A 22,076-nucleotide genomic window follows, 5' to 3' on the forward strand; every position below is an offset into this window, starting at 1 on the left:
CCTGAGTAACTGTGACTATAGGCATGTGCCAGCCACAACGCCTGGCTAATTTTTCTATTTTTTATAGAGATGGGGTGTTGCTCTTGCTCAGGCGGGTCTTAAACCCCTGACTCAAGCAATCCTCCCGCCTCAGCCTCCCAGAGTGCTAGGATTACAGGCATGAGCCACCGTGCCTGGCCCCTTTCCTTGTTAAGTTTTCCTTGATCCTGATCAGACTGTTGTCTATTGTCAACAGTCCTTTTATTAAACTCAATTCAATTACCCCATTTAAGTATGCCATCTGTTTCCTGCCAGGACAATGACTGACATAAAGTATGTGATTAAAACCCACTGGCAATCAGTCATTACAAATAAAAAAGTAGTAGCTAGGAGATACATAGAGTTAGAGTAAATCAGTAAAACAACAAGGAAAGAACAAGAACTTTGGAACCAGATAAACATAAGACAAAAGTCTGAATCTTAGTTCCACCTCTTACTGGCTACTGTAGCACATACTGTGTTGTATGTTGTTTGTTGTACCTAAGCCATTCCCCTCCCTCTTCTCTTGCCAGTCTCTTTTGAGGCTTTATAAAAAGGAAAAAGAAAAAGGAACACTCATTCTATGGTATAAAGTAAGGCAGTACCCAGTTTTAAAAAGAAAAGGCAGATATTCACTTTCTCAGCACCCCTTGCAGCTAAGGGTGGTTATGTAAGCCAAGGTCCAGCTGGTAACATGTAAAGCTAATGGGGGAGAGCTTTATCTTTTATGCTTCTGGAAAAACTTTCTTACCCTGCTTAGACAAGCATTTCCTTACTCTGAACACAATCACAATTTCACAACCAAGAGGCAACAAAGCCAAGAACCACGCTGGGCATGTGGCTCACTCCTGTGGTCCCCACTACTTGGGAGGCTAAGGCAGGAGGATCCCTTGAGCCCAGAAGTTTGAAGTTGCAGCGAGGTATGATGATGCCACTGCACTCTAGCCTAGGCAACAGTGCAAGACCCTGTCTCAAAAAAAAAAAAAAATCTAAGGACCAAAATTCAACACAGTGAGAACAGAACAGAAAGAGTCTAGGTCCTTGACAGTATCGTTCAGCCTCTATACTGAACATGGAACGGCCTACTTCTAAGACTTATTACATGAGATAACCAAATGTCCTTATTATTTAAGACAGTGCTATTTAAAGTGTCCTCCCCTACCCTCATGGGACAGCATCATTACCCTCCTATAGCTTATTAGAACTACAAAATTTTAGGCCCCAAACTAGATCTTCCAAATTCTTAGGGGATAGGCCCAAGAATGTATTTTTCTGGAGTTCTCTAAGTAATTTTATTTAGGCTAAAGTTTGAGAAGTACCAGCCACTATTATTCGGATATTTTATCATACACAGCTGAAAGCACTCATAACCAATATACATCAACCTGAACAAGCTATTCAAATGTCTGAGCCTGTCTACCACCTTAAGATTTCTGTGCAGATTCTGCAAGAATTATGTAAAGCAAGTAGAGTTCAGTATCCAGTATATACAGATATTTAACAAATGTTAGTTCTCTTTCTCCTGAATCTTACTTTAAACTTTTAAAAGATTATAAAGGGATTGTTTTAGTGCTAGGTATCATTTTCATTTTTTTTTCCCTTCTTTTTGTAGAGACAGGGTCTCGCTCTTGCTCAGGCTGGTCTTGAACTCCTGAGCTCAAGTGATCCTCTCACCTTGACCTCCCAGAGTGCTAAGATTACAGGGATGAGCCACTAAGCCCGGCCCATCATTTTTGTAATCATCCTTCAGCTACTTCAGCTGGAAAATTTAAAAACAAGTAGAAAAAGAAAAAAGTCAACTCTCTTTTATAATTATACTGAAGACTTGGATTAAACACATCTGATCCAGTCTGTCCCTGGATCTAAGGCAAAAAAAAAAAAAAAAAAGAAAGAAAAAGAGGAAAAAAAGTCTTTTAAACAAAGTAAGAAAAAAATTACAAAACCAAAAAAAGCCAAGATAACAGAATTATCACAAAAGGATCAAAAAGAGAAAGCAAGGGCACATTGGCACAAGGTACAGCGATTGTCACAACATTAAATATTTCGTTCCAAAATGTGGTCCTTATAATACTCAATAGTAAGTAAAGCAGACTTCAAATGTAACACAATTTTACACACACAGAAATGTGTTCTGTAATCTATCTTGGAAGCTCCAATTCTGACAGTAAGTTAAATCACAGGAAAAAAAAAAAACAAAAACAGGCACTTACCTCAAAGTCACACTCTTCTCCCACAGCATATTTGGTCATGATCTCCAACCAAGCAGTATCTACTAACTTCTCTAAGGAGGCTGTGTTATGGTGAACCATTTCCAAAACCAGTTTCTCATACCAGGCAGGGAACTCCTCCTTCAAACTAAATAAATATGTTATCAGTTACCAAGAACATACAGAAAAACCTATCCAGGGATTTAATTCAGGTCAATTCAAACATTTCTTTTTTTTAAGACTTAACTTTTTTTCCTCCAAACAGGGTTTCACTCTGTTGGCCAGACTAAAAGTGCAGTGGTGTCATGATAGCTCACTGCAACTTTAAACTCCTGGGCTCAAGTGATCCTCCTGCTTCAGCCTCCCCAGTAGCCGGGATTACAGGTATACATGCTTATACTCTCCCTGCCTTGTTAAGGCTGTTCGTTACCTTTGTCCTCTTCCCACTGTCCTCCCCACTTTCCAGCTTAATCATCCTTCCAAGATGTCCTCAGACTTCCTTAGTTCCATGATACCTTTCCTGGCCCCCAAAATTCACTCTCTCTTTTTATTAAGCCTCCCAGGCACTCAGGTTTAAAACTCCATTGTCTGTGGTTATTTCTGGGGAGTGAGGCTGGACAATGATGTCCACATTCTTTTATTAAACTGTGTCATTTACATTTTTCTAACAAGTATACACTACTTTTATAATCAGAAAAAAAGATTTATACTTTGAACAAAAATATTGAAACCTCAGATTGTTTTCAATATTAATAATTCCTCCCACCACCCCCTATATTCTATCAGCTATCAAATCGCATAAAACATTTCCCAAGTATATTCTGCAGAACTTTCCTCTGATATAATGGATTCTAAGGTCAAATAAGTTTGAAACTCACTAGATTAAACCAAGCTAAAGTGTCTCCATTGCAGATCTTTTGAAAATCTTTAAAATGTTCATGTGCATTATGATTTCCCAAGAAGAAAGTTAGTGGCTTTTCAAAGTTATGGCCAAAGACTCTCTTCTCAGAAAGGATTAGAGAATCCATATCATCCTTTCTGTTCCCAATAATGCCCTGCTTCCCTACCTGAATATTACTCTATCCTACACAAACATCCCACCTGCCTCCTCCCTAACTCCTCTTACACACTGCTTCCAGATTAACCTTTTCAAAGCCCAACTCCACTCACATGCCTCCCTTGTTCAAATGTTATTGCTGTCCTCCACTGTTCACTGAATTAAATACAAATGCCTCATCTTGTCTTCTACAATTTGGCACAAACTATCCTTCCAGCTTCATACATCACCTTCTTCATGAAGTCCCATGAAGTTTTCCATGACACTTCCAGGTTAGTGTCTCTAGCCCCTGAATTCCCACTGTACTTTATCTCTTTGTGTGTAGGGAAGTAATCCATTTTTCATTTTGAAACTTAATTCTCTTATTTGCTCCAAAGTTTTTCACTTGATTCTCTTTGGGTTTTTCAGGTACATAATCATATTACATGCAAGAATAATCGACCTCCTTTCTACTCTTTATTCTTTGTCGTAGGCTAAATGTGGTATGTTCTAGTCACACATAATTTTCACATACATGTTTTTGTCTCAAAAACATATGTAGAGAAGGCAGGTTACCTCTATTTGCAAAGAGCAAATAGCAAGTGTTTATATAATGCAGAGGATTGAGACAGGCACTGTAACCAATTCAAGAATAAGTCGAACATGACTCCTGACCTCAGGAAGTTTACAGGCTACATAGCCAACAGGCCAAATCCAGCCTGCTGCGAGTTTCTGTAAACAAAGTTTTATTATTATAGAACACATACTCTCATTCCTTTACATAATATGTTAGCTGTTTTCACAGTACAACTTCACAGCTAAGTAGCTGAGACAGAAACCACGTGGGCTACAAAGCCTAGAATATTTACAAACTGGTCCTTCACAGAAATGGGTGGCCAACCCCTGGTCTAGTACATTAAACAAAGCATATATATACACATAAATGACACTATCTCAAGATGAAACGATACAAGTGACCCAAGCAAAGAAAGAGGTGTAAGGTTAGATAAAGCCATTACTAGAACCCAGGTTTCAACTGAACCCAGTGCTCTGATATATAAAAAGACCAGAATAGTATAGATCACTAAATTCTATGCTCCCTCTACTTATCTGTTATCAAGATAAGTCAATGAGAAAATCCAGAGAAAAAGTGTCTACTTCAAACTCCCAAGAGTACTGTTTTATCATCTCTAGTTTCTACTTACTGTTTTGCATGCACCTACTGCCAAATTCTGAGTGTTTTGAGAGAACACCCAGACAACTAGGCACTTTGAACACAGGATGTTTTAAGACCCCAAATCAACCTTCCCACTTAGATAAAACTGCATATTTATTTTTCGACAGCTAGTATAAATAACATCTTATATTTTTTTTTCTTTTTTTTTTTTTTGAGACAGGGTCTCATTCTGTCACGCAGGCTAGAGTTCAGTGGCATCATAGCTCACTGCAAGCTCAAACTCCTGGGCTCAAGAGATCCTTCTGCCCCAGCCTCATGAGTAGCTGGGACTACATGTGCGCACCACCACTCCCAGCTCTATGGGGTCTTGCTATGTTGCTCAGGCTGGTCTCAAACTCCTGACCTCAAGCAATCCTCCCGCCTCAGCCTTCCAAAATGCTGGGATTATACTCATGAGTCAATGCACCCAGCCAATCTTATAATTTCAAAAGACCACAAAACCAAGAAAACTTTTGGCCAAGCATGATAGTTCATGCCTGTAATCCCAGCACTTTGGGAGGCCTAGGCAGGAGGATATCTTGAGGTCAGCAGATTGAGACAAGCCTGGGAAACATAGCCAGATGCTGTCTCTATGAAAAATAAAAATAAAAAGGGAAAAATTTCTGCTAATTTGCTGCTTCCAAGTCACTTCCAGATCATATCAGCATCCTTTGCTTAGAACCACACTTCCAGAGTATTTACAAAGTAAAAGCATGGAACAAGAACACTGTAAGGCCTGGTAAATACCTAAAAAAGTGCACACATAACTAAATATATATTCTACACACTTTGCTAGCCCCAAAATGTTACCAGGCAAAGGCACCCAGATACTAATACAGTACACTAATGTAATATATTTCAATCTGTGCTCCATAAATTTAAATACAAATAGTGCTTTAGGGTTAATATTCCCTCCTTTGCTAACAATGTGAAGATGGGCCCAAGAAGTACTGCTTCTATTACTTACAGTTCAGCAACTTCCTGTTCTTCTTCCCAGGCCTCCTTGTGGGTTAGCTGACTGCTTCCAGTACTCTTGCACGTCCAAATGCGCTCACTGTACCTTTCCAAGCGGGCTTCATACTCTCTGTTGGCAGTGGCTCAGGAAAACAATATGCAAGTAACAGAAACAACTAGCCCATACACATAAAATACTCAAATATAGAAAAAAAAATCTACAGTATTCTTTCTAACATGTACAGGATGAGAAGACAGAAATGGAATAAGGGTTTTCAAGTGGCAAATCCAAAACAAGATCACTAAGACTAAAGTATGATTAGAATGGTTTTTCAAGTTTTACAAATAATATATTAATATATACAATGGGATTTCCTCAATTCACTAAAGTTTCATTTCACAAGACTTAACAGTACTAAAAATTCGTAAGAAAAATAAAGGCAAAATAAAACACAAGTAATGAAGAGTAAGATTTTAGGTAAGTGAAATTTTGTCACAAAATTCAGATGGTCAGCAGTTTAAGTCTACAGTATGATGAGATGATCAGATCATAGTCTCACAGGTAGCTTGGAATAACCTTATACATATGTTAATGGTGCATATGCTAATGATCCATTTACCAACAGCCTTTCAGTCTACCTTAGAAACACCTGTTGCTTCTGAGAATTTAAAAAATATTAATAAATGCTATAAAATACCTAAAAGTATTCCTAAAAATACTTTTGATATAATATTTATCCAGTCTCTACACTGTCTCCAATAACACTACATTTACAAGATCATTTACTAGTTGTTGTTTAGACAGTCTTGGTGAGGGAGATGGGGGAAGAGGACACCATGTAAGTTGGTGCCATATATACTGGCAACTTTCCACACCACCCCAACTGGAATTCACTATCAGCCAGCCACTTTCAAATTCAAATGGCAAGGAACTAATTTACTTCTCTGCACAGCAACAGATGCTATCCAAGAAAATAAACTTGACACTACAACTAGACAGTAAGCTACCAATTCTTGTACTTTCCAAAGGACATATTTCCTTTTTTTTTTTCTTGAGACAGGGTCTTACTCTGTTACCCAGGCTAGAGTGCAGTGGTGTCATCATAGCTCACTATAACCTCAAACTCCTGGGCTTAAGAGATCCTCCTGCCTCAGCCTCCTAAGTACCCGGGACTACAGGCAAGTGCTACCACACCAATTTTTCTATCATATTTTTTGCAGTGACAGAATCTTGCTACATTGCTCAAGCTGGTCTCAAACTCCTAGCCTCAAGCGGTCCTCCTGCCTGTGTCCCCCAAAGTGCTAGGATTAGAGGCGTGAGCCACAGCACCTCCCCTCCAAGTGACATATTTTATAGTGGTTGAATTAAATAGAAGTATTTACACAGCTCCCTCTGTAATAACCTCACAACTAAACAAGTATTTCTTTTTCTTTTCTTTTTTTTTTTTAGGAAACAAGGTCTCGCTATGTTGCCCAGGCTGGTCTCAAGCAATCCTCCTGCCTCAGCCTCCCAAGTAGCTGGGAGTATAAGCAAGTGGCACCATGCCCAGTTCATTTCTAATATAGGGAGATTCTTTGTTTTCCAGGGTTATGAACAGTGAAAAGGCAAACAATAGGGACAAACCCATAGGTAATCCAAAACAGTAGTTTTAGCCAATAGCAGAAGTGCCTTCGCTCACTGTAGATTTCGGTATTATATGCCGATATGTATGTTCCCACAGGGAAGCAATCCTCTGGCTGCCATAGAATTGAAAATCACTACACCAACCAAGATTTTGTTGAGCTTTATTTTCTGTGATTTATAAAATTATTTTTTAAAGGTAGTGGGAAATTTTTTTCAAACAAATATATTTAAATAATTTTATTATTATAGTTTTTCAAATCATGAATGTCCTTTCTAACCTGACACACATCTTTCCTACCCTCCTTTGAAAGTCACTGTTATCTCAAATCAGGGTGTGGGGGTACACCCCGGTAGTCCCATCTACTCCAGAGGCTGAGGTGAGAGGACTGCCTGGGCCCAGGAGTTCGAGACCAGCCTGGGCAACATAGTGAGACACCATGAAAATCACTGCTATCTATATAGCATTCTCCTGCTCGGTCACCTCATCCATTCCCATAATTTCAATTACTATCTATATGCTAGTAACTCACCAGCTCAGTCTCCTCTCTCTAAACTCCAGACCCATATATCCAATAGCAATATGGACATCTCCATCTGGATATGCACAGTGACTCAATGTAAGTGTCTAAACTGAACACTTCGCTTCCCTTTCCCCCACTCACAAACAAAACAAAAAGAAATAAACACTTGTTCCTCTTCCAGGGTTCTCTATTTCAGAGAATGACACTATAATGCAAGTGAAAACAGATCATTATTCTTGACTCCTCCCCAATCAATCACCAAAGTCTGTCAAATCTACCTCATTTGTCTCTGAAATCCATCTATTCTTCTCTCCACATTAAGGACTAGTAAATTTATTCAGACCACCATTATCTATGGTCTAGATTATTCAATGGTCGAGTGAATAGTCTAGTTTCCCCTAGTCCCAACGCCTGGAAATCCCTTCTCAACACTGCAGCCACAGTGATCTTCCTGACCTAAAAGGCTGCTTCTTTCCTATTCAAATTTTCAACAGCCTCCACTAAATTTAAGGCCAAGTAGAACACCTCAGCCTATCTCACAAGGACCAGCATGATGCAGCCCTTTTCTGATCTCTTGCCACTAGACAACGCCATCCCCATTCCCACTTCACTCTAGCCAAAGAACTGAATTCTTTCAATTTTTAAAAATTAAGAATCTCCAAATTTATCACACCCTCATACAATCCTCTTTTCCTCATCTAGCTAAACTGTAACCATCCTTTAATTCTCAAATTAAAAATAACTTTTCCCAGAAAACATTCTCTATTACCGTTTCCAACTATTCACCTCCTTTACAGAGATTTTACATCTCCACTCGCTGCCATGTGGCTTGCTTTCAATGCTTATGTAAAAGGAATGTACATCCCCAACCGGGTGATGCTGGGCTTGGCCAAGGAACTTGCTTTGACCAACAGACATGAGCAGATGTGATATACGTCACTTCCAGGAAGAGGCTTAAAAAGTCATTATGTTTTCCTCCAGCTTTCCCTTTGCCTTTCCACTAAAAAGGCATGTCATACACAGGCTCCTTTAGCCTGGGTCTTAGAATAAGAAAAGCATGTTTTTCCTTTTTTTCATCCACTTTTCCTTTTTTAAAAATAAGGCTACTAGAAAATATTAAGTTACATGTGGCTCATATCATATTTTTATTGGACAGTATTGTAACCTGAGATATACACCTTAGAACAAGTACTCTGACAATATTAATACAAAATCTTTAACTGATTAGTCAAATTAGATTAGTTTCAAAAACCTAAAACTGAAATTCCTACACCACCACCTAATAATGGGTATTTTTTGTTTTGTTTTGTTTTTGCCTGCTGCTCCATGGGTTAGAATACAATGGGTATTTTTAAGTTTATGTAACCATTCTGGTCATTACTTTGACTTACATTAAGAGAAAGCAAGAAAAAAGTGAAAAAGAAAAAAAGCCCCTTAGAAGGATATTGATCAGCTGCCTCTAAATACTATTTCAGATTTTTTTAGGCTACCAAAATAAGTCACTCACTCTCAAGTAACCACTCAGAGCCAAATGCCAACTGAGGTTTTTATGTTCCAGCAACTGCTGCACATATAATTGCAGACAAAATGTCAAAGCAATTCTCCAAAGGCTGTGTAAGCTATAAATGATAAGATATTTTCAAATCCTAGCCTACCTCATTATGTATCTACTTTTTCAGGAGTTCAAGAGCTACCTCCTTATCACAATATGATGCTGCTTTGTTCTCTTTAGCTTTGTTAAGGATTGTTTCTTTCAATAAAGTACCTGATAGCCTGAAACAGTGGCCTAGAAAAGTATAGAGGTTAAAAAAGCACAACTGTAACCCTGAGAGTTGTAAGTGAGAAGATGACAAATAAAGCCAACTCTCAAAATTTGGTTTTTACTCTATTTTTCTTTGGACCAGATTGTCATTAAATTAAAAACAATTCAAATCTGGCATAAATTGTCAAAGAAATTAAATTATAAGAATCAACAAAAGAGCTTAGTATTCCAACTACCCAATAAAATCCTGTTTTGCAACCGCAGCTTAACTCCATCTATAGCTACGCAACTCTTAAAACATGCTCTAAACCAGCCACAGTGCCTAGAGTCTGTAGGTGGCGGAGGCAGGAGGATCTCTTGAGCCCAGGAGTTTGAGGCTGCAGAGTGCTATGACTATGTCTATGAATAGTCACCACACTTCAGCCTGGGCAACACAGTGAGACACCATCTCCTAAAAAATAAAACAAAAACAAACAAAAAATGCTCTAGTCACACTTCTCTACAGTCAGATTAACCATATGAATAGCAGGCCCTCATCATCATACCATCTATAAATTCTCGGCCAGACACAGTGGTTTACACCTGTAATCTCAGCACTTTGAGAGGCTGAGGCAGGAGGATGGCCTGAAGCCAGGAGTTTGAGACCAGCCTGGGCAACACAGTAAGACCCTGCCTCTACAAAAAATAATTTTAAAAAACTAACTGGGAGTGGTAGTGCCCACAATGTAGTCTCAGCCACTTCAGAGGCTGAGGAAGGAGGATCACGTGATCACGTGAGCCCAGGAGTTTGAGGTTGTAGTGACCTATGATTGTGGCACTGTACTCCAGCATGGGCAACATAGCCAAATCTTGTCTCAAAAAAAAAAGAAAAGAAATTGCCATAGAATGATGCTACAAAGATCATCAACTAGTTGTTTTCTAAGTTTAGAAACCAGGGGCTGGGCACGGTGGTCCACGCCTGTAATCCTAGCTTTCGAGGCGGGCGGATCATTTGAGCTCAGGAGTTCGAGACCACCCTGACCAAGAGCGAGACCCCCGTCTCTACTAAAAATAGAAAGAAATTAGCTGGACAACTAAAAATATATTTAAAAAATTAGGCTGGGCATGGTGGCTCACGCCTGTAATCCTAGCTTTCTGGGAGGCCGAGGCGGGCGGATCATTTGAGCTCACGAGTTCAGGAGTTCAAGACCAGCCTGAGCAAGAGTAAGGGCCCGTCTCTACTAAAAAAAATAGAAAGATATTAGCTGGACAACTAAAAATATATATATAAAAAATTAGCCGGGCATGGTGGTGCATGCCTGTAGTCCCAGCTACTCGGGAGGCTGAGGCAGAAGGATTGCTTGAGCCCAGGAGTTTGAGGTTGCTGTGAGCTAGGCTGATGCCACAGCACTCTAGCCCGGGCAACAGAGTGAGACTCTGTCTCAAAAAAGAAAAAAAAAGAAAGAAAGAAACTAGGAAAGGTGAAGCAACACAACAAAAATATTAATCTACAGCAGGCTGCTTATAGCTTCAGTTCCTGCTTAAAATCCATCTTGACTTAAATGGTGTTTTGACTTCAATGGTATATCATCCTATTGTCAAATAATTATATTAAGAATTGATTCTGGGCCAGGCGCAGTGGCTCACGCCTGCAATCCTAGTACTTTGGGAGGCTGATGTGAGAGGATCACTTGAGGTCTGGAGTTTGAAACCAGCTTGGGCAATAGTGAAACTCTCATCTCTACAAAAAATTAAAAAATTAGCCAGGTGAGGTAGCATGTGCCTGTAGTCCCAGCTACTGGGAAGCTGAGGCTGGAGAATCCTTTGAGCCCAGGAGTCGGAGGTTGTAGTGAGCTATGATGACACCACTGCATTCCAGGCTGGGTGACAGATCAAAAATAATAATAATTTATTCTGATAATGTTTTTCAACTAAGATCTAGCATCTTGCCTATGGTGCTACCCTAGGAAGCAATGTACCACACATTCAAAGCTATAGGACAGGGAATACAATCATCAATATACAACACCCAGTCATTAAATACGTGCATTATTCACAACTTCCACTGTAAGCTGAATGAAGACTTATGGTATACCTTTAAGAACACACCAACCCACAGCTTTAAGTCAGTAAAATATCACACACACTTGCTAAAGCATATATGCAATCAAAAGGTAGGTATTATGAGAAAATTAAAGTATCAAATCCTATTAAAAATATAATTGTAAATATAAATTGAGAACTGGGAGTAATACTTCAAATGCAGCTGTTACCCAACCACATATTTGTTCTCCGCTATGAAACCACTAATAGCCTAATAAAGTAATATGCCAATCTGCCAACCATACAGCACAATTGTTTAAAAACCATCTTTAAAGTGCTTCCACTTGTAGAAATTCCCAAAGGAACAATTTCCCCCAACACAATTTAGGAACTCCTTTGTTAAAAGGGTTCTAAATACTGTCATGGGAAATTAAAAAAAAAAAAAGAATGTTTTTTACATACATACCGTTTGAAATGTTTCAAGTTTCAGTTTTCAACTGTCATAATTAAGAGAAATTCTTCATTTACATTTCAATGATTTCATTAAATGATATGAAAAAACTTGTGTTGACAGTCCTAAACTAGCTATCTAGAGCCATTTTTTTTTACACGGCTCAGTACCTACAGACTTGGAACTTGTCTCTTCTCTATGACATATTTCTTATACTCCACTGCAACCAGACCTAGAAAATTAACATCTTATAGTATGTGAGCAACCATCGACAGCTAAAAAAAATTAATGACACTTGAAAAGGATATGTCAGATTCCCTTAAGTAAGATTCTACTCCACTGATGCTTTGGAATGTTATTTTTAAAAAGTAGGGTGCCTTTAGAATAATGCTGTTTTTAGTAGAGTTAGAAGACTTCTCTAAAGCATTCTTAAAGTCTTAAAAGAACAAGGAAAGAACCGCATTACCACCCCCTCTTAAATACACTTTATCTTTTTTTTTTTTCAGAGGCGTGGTTTTGCTCTATCTCCCAGACTGGAGTGCAGTGGCACAATTGTAGCTTCACTTGGACCTCCAACTCCTGGCCTCAAGTGATCCTCCCAACCTCTGCCTTCCAAAGTGCTGGATTACAGACGTCAGCCACCACAGTCAGCCTTAAATGCACCTCATCTTATACCACAAACTGACATAAAGTGGACTATTACTTAAATTAATTAAAAATAAAGGAACAGCATTCCACCTTCTCGATTTACTTACAGGGATGAGGTAGGAAAAGAGCAGCATTCTACTCCTGACTCTAATCATGTGACCTTCAACAAGTCACCCTCAACTCTAGGCCCACTTGGCTTACCAAGGAGGAGGACCCCACCATTTCCAGGATCCATTCATCACCAAGATGCCGTATGTATATTTCAAGAGCCTTCCTACAGCACAGACTCATCTTCCAGGTCTCGCGTGTAAAACACCCAACATTCACAAACTGCACTCAAAACAGGAATGAGATTATCCCATAAAGTACTACATTAGAGCAAGCATCAAGGAGAAATGAAATAGCTCACACACACATTTCTTCCTATACAGAAGCAAGCAAGCAGAAACTGCTAAGAACTCAACTCTTTCCAAATGGAAAGGGCTGATAAAACTAATAATACATTAGCCTTAACTCTTACAGCGTTCTGTATACCAGAGAAAGCTTGATTCAGAAATCTACTTTACAAGCCTCAAAAAAGATTCATCTGACAACCATAAAAAGAGTAAATAAAAGTTGTACAACTTTTAACTGAAAGATCATGCTTATACAACAAATCTTAAACAATGACCATAAGTGAAGACGTTTCCTACTTAAAACATCAGCCTCATGTTCCTAAAATACAACATAAAAACTTTCAGTATGTCTCCGTATTTTTTAAAATTTTCCTTAAAAGCAAATACCAATCTCCTTCTAAATCTTCAAAATTTCAGACCTGTGTATGCCCAGGTAAGGAAGACATCGGCTCCTCCAAGGCAGTTTTTTGTTCTTTTTTTGCTCCCTTTCCTCAAAGTCTGGAAATTCATTCTTGGTTTTGTGCCTCACAGTGCTGTCAATTCATCCCCGGCCTAAAGTCTTCTCGGGAAGAGAAAAACACAAGTGCCCCCGCAGAGATCCGGGTAAGACGCAGTCGAGACTTATACACGCCGGATCACGAGGCCATGCGGGTACAATTTCAAAAACTTAAGTTGAAGGTTTAATTTAAATTTACAAAAATAAAAAAAAGCAAAGGAAACCCTGTTCCCTACTCCCCCGTAATCAGGGCCTAAAGCCAACTCGGAGAGGGGGGAGGTGCGCTCCTCATCAGGGAGGCCTGGGGACAAAGTGCGGGGCTCCGGGGTCTGCCGAGCGGGCCCGTCTTCCGCCGGGCCGGCCCGCGCCCCCCGCCTGGCGCCAGGAACCGCGGGCGCGGGCTCCAGCTCGGCATCCAGGCCCGCCGGCGGCCGGGCGCGCTGACAGCTACCCCAGGCGCGGGCTGCGCAACCGGCCAAGCCCGGCGAACCCCCGGTCCACCCCACCCCGACCCGCACCCGGCGCGGCTGGAAAAGGATACTCCCGGGTGCGGAAGGCCTCCTGAGTGTGTGGGATGGTGAAGAGCGGCTCCTCTCCGGGAAGCGGCTTCACGAGCGGGAAGGGCTTGCGGCCCAGGAGCGGCGCCATCGCGGCGGCCGGGAACGCGGCGGTGAGGGACGCGCGGCTGCTCCGACGGCCCGCGGCGCAGCACTAGGCCCCGGGGCCCGGAGCGAGCGCCCGGCTCCCGGGGGTGGGATGGGGGAGGGGAGGGGTGAGAGGGCGGCGCGAACTCCGGCTCCCTCACTGCTGGCGCGGCCGCGCGAGAGCCATGGAGCGGAACGCAAGGGCGCGGAGCTCCTACGCACACCAAAGCGCGTCCCAGCAGCCTCGGGCCAACCTCCGATTACGGGTCCCAGCGGGCAGCAGTCACGACTCCTCCTCAGCAGCACCGGAGGAAATTATTGAAAAATGGCGGGAGATTCCCCTCCTCCCCCTAGCCCGGCCAGCGCACACACTAACTTGCTCCCCCGTGGCGCCGGTGGCGAATGCGCCAATAGGCGGAGGGCTGGTCAGTGCTCACAGTCTATTGGCTCACAGGAGCTGCCGCTCTGAGCCTGGGTCCCACCCCCCCCCCCCTGCCCCTGCCGCGTAGTTGGGTTGCAGCGCACTAGAGGGCAGTCTGAAGAGGTGAAAGGTCACGTTATGTAAGCGCCAGTGACAGGCGTGCGGGCCTCCAGCAACGGAGTTAAAAGTGGGGGACAGCGAAGGACTGAAAGGCTAAGAACTCAAGGGGGTCAGGCCAGAGAGGGCCCCTGACTCGTACAGACATTGCGCCATCTGTCACCGACGGCGACACCGACATCCGGGCACCACTGTCCGGGTGGTGCGCCGGAGGGGGGAGGAGGAACGCGCGGCCAGGGGCTTTGTCTTTCCACTTGTGCTCCGCCCCCTTCTTAAAGGCGCCGCGCTGGGCCACGCCCGGGGATGCGCGGGTGGGGCTGGGCTGCAAGGAGGGGTTGGCGGGAAGTAACCCCAAGACCTTCCCCAAGCAAAGGTTCTGCTGCGGGACAACTTGAGCGCCGGCTTTGCTCACCCCAAAGTTAACTTATTCTGGGCGAGAGTGTGGTTGAGAATTGGATATTAGTAGCTTGTTTCTAGGGACTTGCTGGAAAGGATAATTTATAAGCTTCTTTGGAAAAATATGTTAAAAGACGTATCTATTAAAGATACACATCCATTCACTCAAATAGTATTCACTGGCACCTGCAATGTTCCAGGGCCTGTGCTGGGTGCCATAGGGGAAAAAAATAAGACACAGAGAATGTCCTAAAAGAATAACAGACACAAATAATCACAGTTCTGGGTTGAGTGCTGTACAAAGTGCACAATATGAAAACAGCAATAACCGTGCCTGGAGGGTGAGGACTTTTGAGTTGCTTCACCAAGCAGTCAACACCCACATAGTCCGAAATCTGTTGGGCTGTTCCAATCAGAAACACACTTACTAAATTCTCCCTGTTAAACTGTCTCCCTTGATTTAGAGAACTTCACTGCCCCCAGCCCATACCTTGCCAGCCTATTCTTCAAGAGGGCTAGACAGCCGGGTGTCCCTGAATGCTGCCTGCCAATGCCAGACCCTTAGCTCCTTTTCTCGCCTCAAGGAAATCCTCTTGGCAAGTTCTGGGTCAGACCCCACTTTTATGAAGCTTCCTCTGATCACTTAGCAGAGAAAAGAGCTCATCCTCCTTCAGTAGCCATTTCTTCCAGAGTAGGAGAAGCCTTCTCAGAGGATATTGTGTTTGAGTTAATTGTGACAGGATGAGACTTCTCAGGAGAGGGAAATGAGGCATGAACATTCTAGGCTGAGAGAGCAGCACGGTGAAGACCTTCTGGTGAAGTTCAGGATGGTATATCTAAAATGTAAGGGTTTTGAGGCAGAAAGTATCAGGGGTTGAGAAGGGCAAAGGAAGTGATCGTACTGGCACAATGTGTATTGGTTGAATTGGAGTGGCCACTTAGAAAGGAACTGCAGAATAATTCTAATTCTTCTAATTGGCATCCTGGCAGTGATGCCAAGGGCCCCAGTGGAACAAGATCAGTGGAGAGAGGCATGCGGATCTGAGAGGCACAGACTAGGTCACTAATGGGGTGGACATTAGGAGGGCTAGACACCTAACAGCAAACTTCACATGAAGTTAGGCCTCCAAAAACATTAAGAAACAGATTATTGGAAAAATCTGAAATTTAAAAAAAGCATCAAATTGCATATATGAACTAGACACCACAATCATTCCAGCATTTGGGACTGCTGTGGGCTGGAATCCAATCCTCATGTTGGTGAAGCTGAGATCTAAGGTGGGAAAATCAGGGATGGGCTCGGTTTCTGCCACATGAACTTCAGGGACCTGAAGAACCATCTAGAACACAGCCAGAAATTCTGAGGAGGGAAGCTGAAGGTGAGGCTTTGTGATCACAGCCATCATCCGGAGCCCCAGTAACAGTGCTTACCTGGAAGAGGTGGAATCATGGTTGATTTGATTTTTCTCTTTATACTTTTCAATTTGTTTTTCTATAATGACAATATCAGTTTTACAATATAGAAAATAATAAACTTTAATGTGACTCTTGCTGGGTGGATGACCTCCATTTCTATGGCTCAAATGTAGAAACAACAGAGCTGATTAACACAAGATTTTAACATCTGGACCCTGAAAATGTCAAAAAAACGGTTAAACAAACAAAAAAAAACAAAAAAAAAAAATGGAGAGACTAAGCTAACAAAACTGTCAGTTTCCTCCTGTAACACTTTCATTGACTCCGGGTGGCTACAAAACCCTTCTTTCCATTTGAGTTTACTCTTGCAGTCCAGTCTCGGGGTTCCTAACTCCCAGCAAGCCCCAAGTGGACCACTCCCTCCCAATTCCCAGAATTCACTGCACTCATTCCTAACCACAGCCAGAGCCTATCTTTCTCCTCCTTGCATCTGAATCCTACATTTTCTTCTTAATGCCTTTTCCCAGTTGCTGTAGCCCAAACCCCCTTTCACTGAAATCTAAAGTGTTTTTACCATAATTTATTGGTCAATATGTTTTCTCTTCCAACATTTCAATGAACAAATTAATAATTCCATTTATTTATTTATTTATTTTCCCTAACGCTATTGGCACAGAACATATTTATTTATTTAGTTTAGAGACGGTCTCTCTCTGTCACCCAGGCTGGAGTACAGTGGTCTAATCATAGCTCACTGCAGCCTCAAACTCCTGGGCTAAGGCCATCCTTGTGCCTCAGCCTCCTGAGTAGCTGAGACTACAGGCGTGAGCAGTGGGCCAGGCTTTTTTTCTTTTTTTTCCTAATTTCCTTATTTACTGTCAATCTCACATGAATATGATTTTTTGTTAGCAAATTAATAATAAAGGACAGAGATGAAAATTGATGGTTTCTAAGTGTCTACACCAGACCTTCTACCTATTGTTTCTGTCTGCTCAGAGTCAGCTGTGGCTGATGACCTGCAGGAACAACGCTATCTAGAGATGCACAGCACTTTTCCTCGTGCAGATCTCCATTTGGTAGTTTTATGACGTGAGCTGGCCTGTTTTTGTGGTCTGTGCCCTGTGGAGCTATGTCCTGCCACATGCCCATCCTCCACTGATGCTGACACAGATTCTTACTCAAACACTTACAGCTTCTGACTGGTCTTTTCCTGCTTGGAGTCTTGGTGCCTCCAACTCAAACCATCGCAAACCAGCAATCTAATATCTCCTGCCTCCATCATCTGCTTTATCTAAGTGGGTTTCATTTCTATTAACGTACCCACCCCACCTTCCCCTCCACCCCATGGGCTCAATCTCTCCCTCAGCTCTGCGGCCTCCAGCATCAACCAGATAATGTCAATTCTACCTGTCCAGAATCTTCAGCTGGTTCCCCTCCTGCCACCCCACAGCATCCGACTTCAGGCCTTTATTATTTCTGCCCAAAACTACTACTACAGTGACTTTCTACTTTTAAAATCTTTTAAGCTGCATTAAAATTATGTATTTTCATGGTAAAATGAACATAGTTCCGAAAAGAAACATATAAACATAGTTGCAAAAAACAAAAAGTTCTACACAAAGCAGCTCTGCAGCCCTCCCCTACCGCTTCCTGCTCCCTGGGGCATCCATTTTTAGCTGGTTAAGCTGTTTCCTCTGGTATCTACCTCCATGTTTCTAAGTTACAGATATATCGCTATTTTTTAGTTTTTCAGTTTTAAATGTTAGCTGTTGACTTTCTTCAATGGAAGGTGGGGACTTGACACTCTCATATCGCCCCACAAACACCATATACATAGGCAAACATATTCCCCAAATAATTATATTGCAATTGCTTAAATCAGTATGCAAAGTACAATTTATGATTATGTACTATTCACAGATGATCCATTTGGTGAACTGATTACATTTCCTCTCTTTTTTGTTTTCCCTCGGCTGCCTCAATCTGTTTTTACTTTGTTTTCTCTGTACCTAGCACTGCTTTATCCCCAGACTGGCGGAACCATAAATCTCCTCTTAGTACGTGCAAACACACCAGGTGGGCAATGTCCTTCCAATCTGTCTCCATGGTGCCCCTCGCTTTACTCTCTGTGGTGTCTGGCACACTGTGTCACTCCTGTTCTCAGCTTCCAATGGTTGCCTCCCTAAAGCCAACAGAGTAAAACCAAACTCTGGCCTAACCTTCGAGACTCTCTCCAATCTGTCCTCAGTCTTGCTACTACTTCCCTTAAACTCCTTACTCTTTAGCTAAACCTAGGTTTATCTAGGTTTTTAAATACCTATTTCCCCACAAAAAGGATCCAGGGCTCCTTGGAAAAATAGCTGGGTCTGGACAAGTCCAAAGTGAATCTGGAACATCTTGTACCTGACGGTAAGGAACTGCTCAAATAAGGATGGGAAATGTCAAAAGGGCCCAGCATGAAGGGATTCTAACTGGCCCAATCCGATAGTAATGAATATAAAGGAAATTCATGAGCCTATAGGCTCAGAGTGAAAACAAAGAGAACTGGAGAGGGGATAAGGGAAAGCTGTTATTCACAGAAAGCTGCCAGTGAATGAATGTAAAAAGAATGATACATTCAGAAAATCACCATTTTGCAAACTCCAATGAAGTAATTGATTCAGAAATAGAGCAATGGATGCTGAAATCATTGGGTGAAAGGTTGTTGGAGAATGGTCTGAAAATATCACCCACTGGGTACAGTGGCTCATGCTTGTTATCCTAACACTTTGGGAGGCCATGGCAGGAAGACCACTTGAGGTCAGGAGTTTGAGACCAGCCTATGCAAGAGTGAAACCACATCACTACAAAATAGAGAAATTAGCTGGGCATGGTGGCAGGCACCTGTAGTCCCAGCTACTCAGGAGGCTGAGGCAGGAGGATTGCTTGAGCCCAGGAGTTTGAGGCTGCAGTGACCTATGATCAGGCCACTGCACTCCAGCCTTGGAGACAGAGCAAGACCCTGCCTCAAAAAATAAAAAAATAAAAATATCACACTACAGATTACGTATTAATTACAAAAGTGTATAAGCACTCTAAAGGTGGAGAAATCTGGTAGACACCACCAAGTGATCAAACTTGGCATCACCATAATGGGACAAACTGACAGTATGTGCCTCTTGATACAAGGCAATGAATACACAACATGACTTCTGTAGTAAGAATACTGGCCAAGAAACATTTAACCTGAATCTCTTAGAAAGAAAACAGACAAATCCAGATTGTGGGACATTCTACAAATAACCGTCTGGACCCTTCAGAAATATCAATGACATGAAAGAAAATCATCCACCTACCTCCCAAGAAAGGAGACTAAAGAGACATGAGAACTAAATGCAATGTGTGAACCTAGATTTAATCCTGGACCTGGGAGTAGGGGGAATTGTTATATTATTGGCACGATTTGGGGAAATTTGAATGTTTATAGTAAATAATATTGTATCATTGTTAAATTTCTTGGGTATGATTGTGGTACTCCAGTTATGTTGGGAAATGTCTGTGTTCTCAGGAGATGCAAGCTTAAGTACTTAGTGGTAAAGTGTCTTAGTCCATTTGTGCCTCTATAACAAAATTCCTGATACTGGGTAAATCATAAAGAAGAGAAATTTATTTTCTAACAGTTCTGGAGGCTGGTAAGTCCAAGATCAAGGTGCTAGTTCAGCTGTCTGGTGAGGGCTGCTCTCTGCTTCCAAGATGGCATCTTAATGCTGCATCGTCCAAGGCGAAAGGGAGGGAAGGAATGCTGTGTTCTCACAAGGCAGAAGGGCCAGGCAGCCCAACACTGCGTGAAGCCTCTTTTATGAGGGCATGAGGGCCTTAATCCCATTCCTGAGGGAAGAGTCCTCATGATCTCAGCTCTTAATACTATGGCAACACCTGAATTATGGAGGGGACACATTCAAACCTTAGCAGTGTCATAATGACTGCAACCTATTTTCAAATAATTCAGACAAAAAACTGGGAAAAATGTGTATTGAGACATACAGCAAATGTGGCAAAATGTTAATAATTGGCGAATCTAGGTGAAGGGAAGACACCTTTACCAAATTATTCTTTCAACTTTGTGTAGTCTTGAAAATTCTCAAAATAAAAGGTTGCACAAAATAGAAACCTAATTCCGTGGTTACTCCCTGCACGTGCCCAGGTACTTTACTGCCCCATCTGTTATTCTAACCTGCCCTGCTTTGTCTTTCCTCAAATTTCCTCACATCCAGACAAAATTGTCAAGGCCCAGTGCAAATGCCACCTCTCCTAGAAACCTACCGGTATCCCAGCCTGAGATTCTTCTCTAACGATGCGCCACCTTCACCACCCTCAGGGCACATACTCCTGTCTACCTTCTCCACCTCACCAGACTATAAACTGCTTGAAGCAGAGACCGTGCATCCACCAGTTGTACTGTCCAGAGAGCCCAGGATGTATGTTTGCAACACACAGTCATCTCTTGTTATCCACAGGTTCCGCATCCGAGGATTCGACCAACTGTGAATTGGAAACACAGGATTTGCAGAACTCGAAATTGCAGATGCAGAGGGCCTACTTTGTGACTTGAGCATCTGTGGGTTTTGGTAAACTCAGGGGTCCTGGAACCCATGCCCCCTAGATGCTGAGGGATGACTGAATTTATAAAATGAATAAATGTCATTTGCCAAGAGGACAAGTAATTTGGGCACTCACCTTTTCCATACTCCCAAGTTTTCTTGTACGAAATTCATTTAGCTCTGTTGATCTTCTCTAGTGCTCACCCACATGTATTTAGCTGGGCGGGCCCATATGTATTTTCCTTAATAATTTAAATGTGCGTATGTATAGGGCACACCACCACCCAGAGGGAACATACAAGTTATTTGGGAATGACTGTGGTCATTCTGTGACTCTTCCTTTTTCTCCTTATCCTCCCAACTCCTACCCTGTGAAGGCTCCAGGATGGTGGTGGAGGTTGCTAGCCTAAATTTCTTAGAATCTCAATGAAGTGGTGCTAAAGTGGAACTCCAAGAGAACGGTTTCTATTCTGTCCATCACTTGACCTTCGTGGATTCTCCTCCCGCACTTACTACACCATGTTCTGCCCAGTTACAGGTAGAGGTCTATTGAGATTCCGGACCTCCTGTGTTCCTGTCCTTGCACCTGGACACAAAGTAACCTGGAATGCCAACCGCTAACTCCCCTTGTCACTTTTCTCTCCTGCTTATCTTTTTTAACACTTTATTTCAGTAATTGTTTTCATTTATAGAAATTCTATTTGGTTCTTTTTCAAATCTGCCTGATCATTTTTATGGTTTCATTCATTATATTTTCAATACCTTCCTTTGTTTAAACACATTAAAACATACTTTATGTACCACATACAATTCCAGTATCCGTGACATTCATTTGACAACTTGAAGTACATGTTAAGTGTTTAAAAAAAAAAAACTAGGGACGATAAAATAGGGCAGTAAAACTTGGATCCTAGTCCACAGTACCCGGAGCCCCTATGGGAAGTGAGAGGGATCACTTCAGGGAATATTGCAACAAAACGTTGAATTCTTTTCAACCATGACTCTATTATTTTCCTTAGGAATCAGGAGCAAAAGAGAACTCATGGACAGAAAGCAGATCTGTGGGTGCCCAGGAACTGAGCAGAGGGAAAAATGGGGAGTGACTGCTTTTTGGGCATGAGATTTCCACTCGGGGTAATGAAAGAGTTCAGA

At 42.0% G+C, this 22,076-nt stretch overlaps 1 protein-coding gene across 1 annotated transcript in view; it reads right to left on the minus strand.

The window, feature by feature from the left end:
• Positions 1-14,367, minus strand: part of BAZ1B (bromodomain adjacent to zinc finger domain 1B) — a 72,006-nt gene extending 57,639 nt beyond the window's left edge. Inside the window, exons 1-3 of the mRNA XM_045543096.1 lie at positions 13,892-14,367; positions 5,445-5,561; positions 2,229-2,373 (exon numbers count right to left, since the gene is read on the minus strand). Of these exons, the coding sequence (XP_045399052.1) occupies positions 2,229-2,373; positions 5,445-5,561; positions 13,892-13,998 (369 nt within the window). The 5' untranslated portion in view covers positions 13,999-14,367. The remainder of the gene's footprint in view (positions 1-2,228; positions 2,374-5,444; positions 5,562-13,891) is intronic.
• Between the last annotated feature and the right edge of the window lie 7,709 nt (positions 14,368-22,076).

The sequence above is a fragment of the Lemur catta genome, chromosome 2 (assembly GCF_020740605.2).
Source record: "Lemur catta isolate mLemCat1 chromosome 2, mLemCat1.pri, whole genome shotgun sequence".
NCBI lineage: Eukaryota > Metazoa > Chordata > Mammalia > Primates > Lemuridae > Lemur > Lemur catta.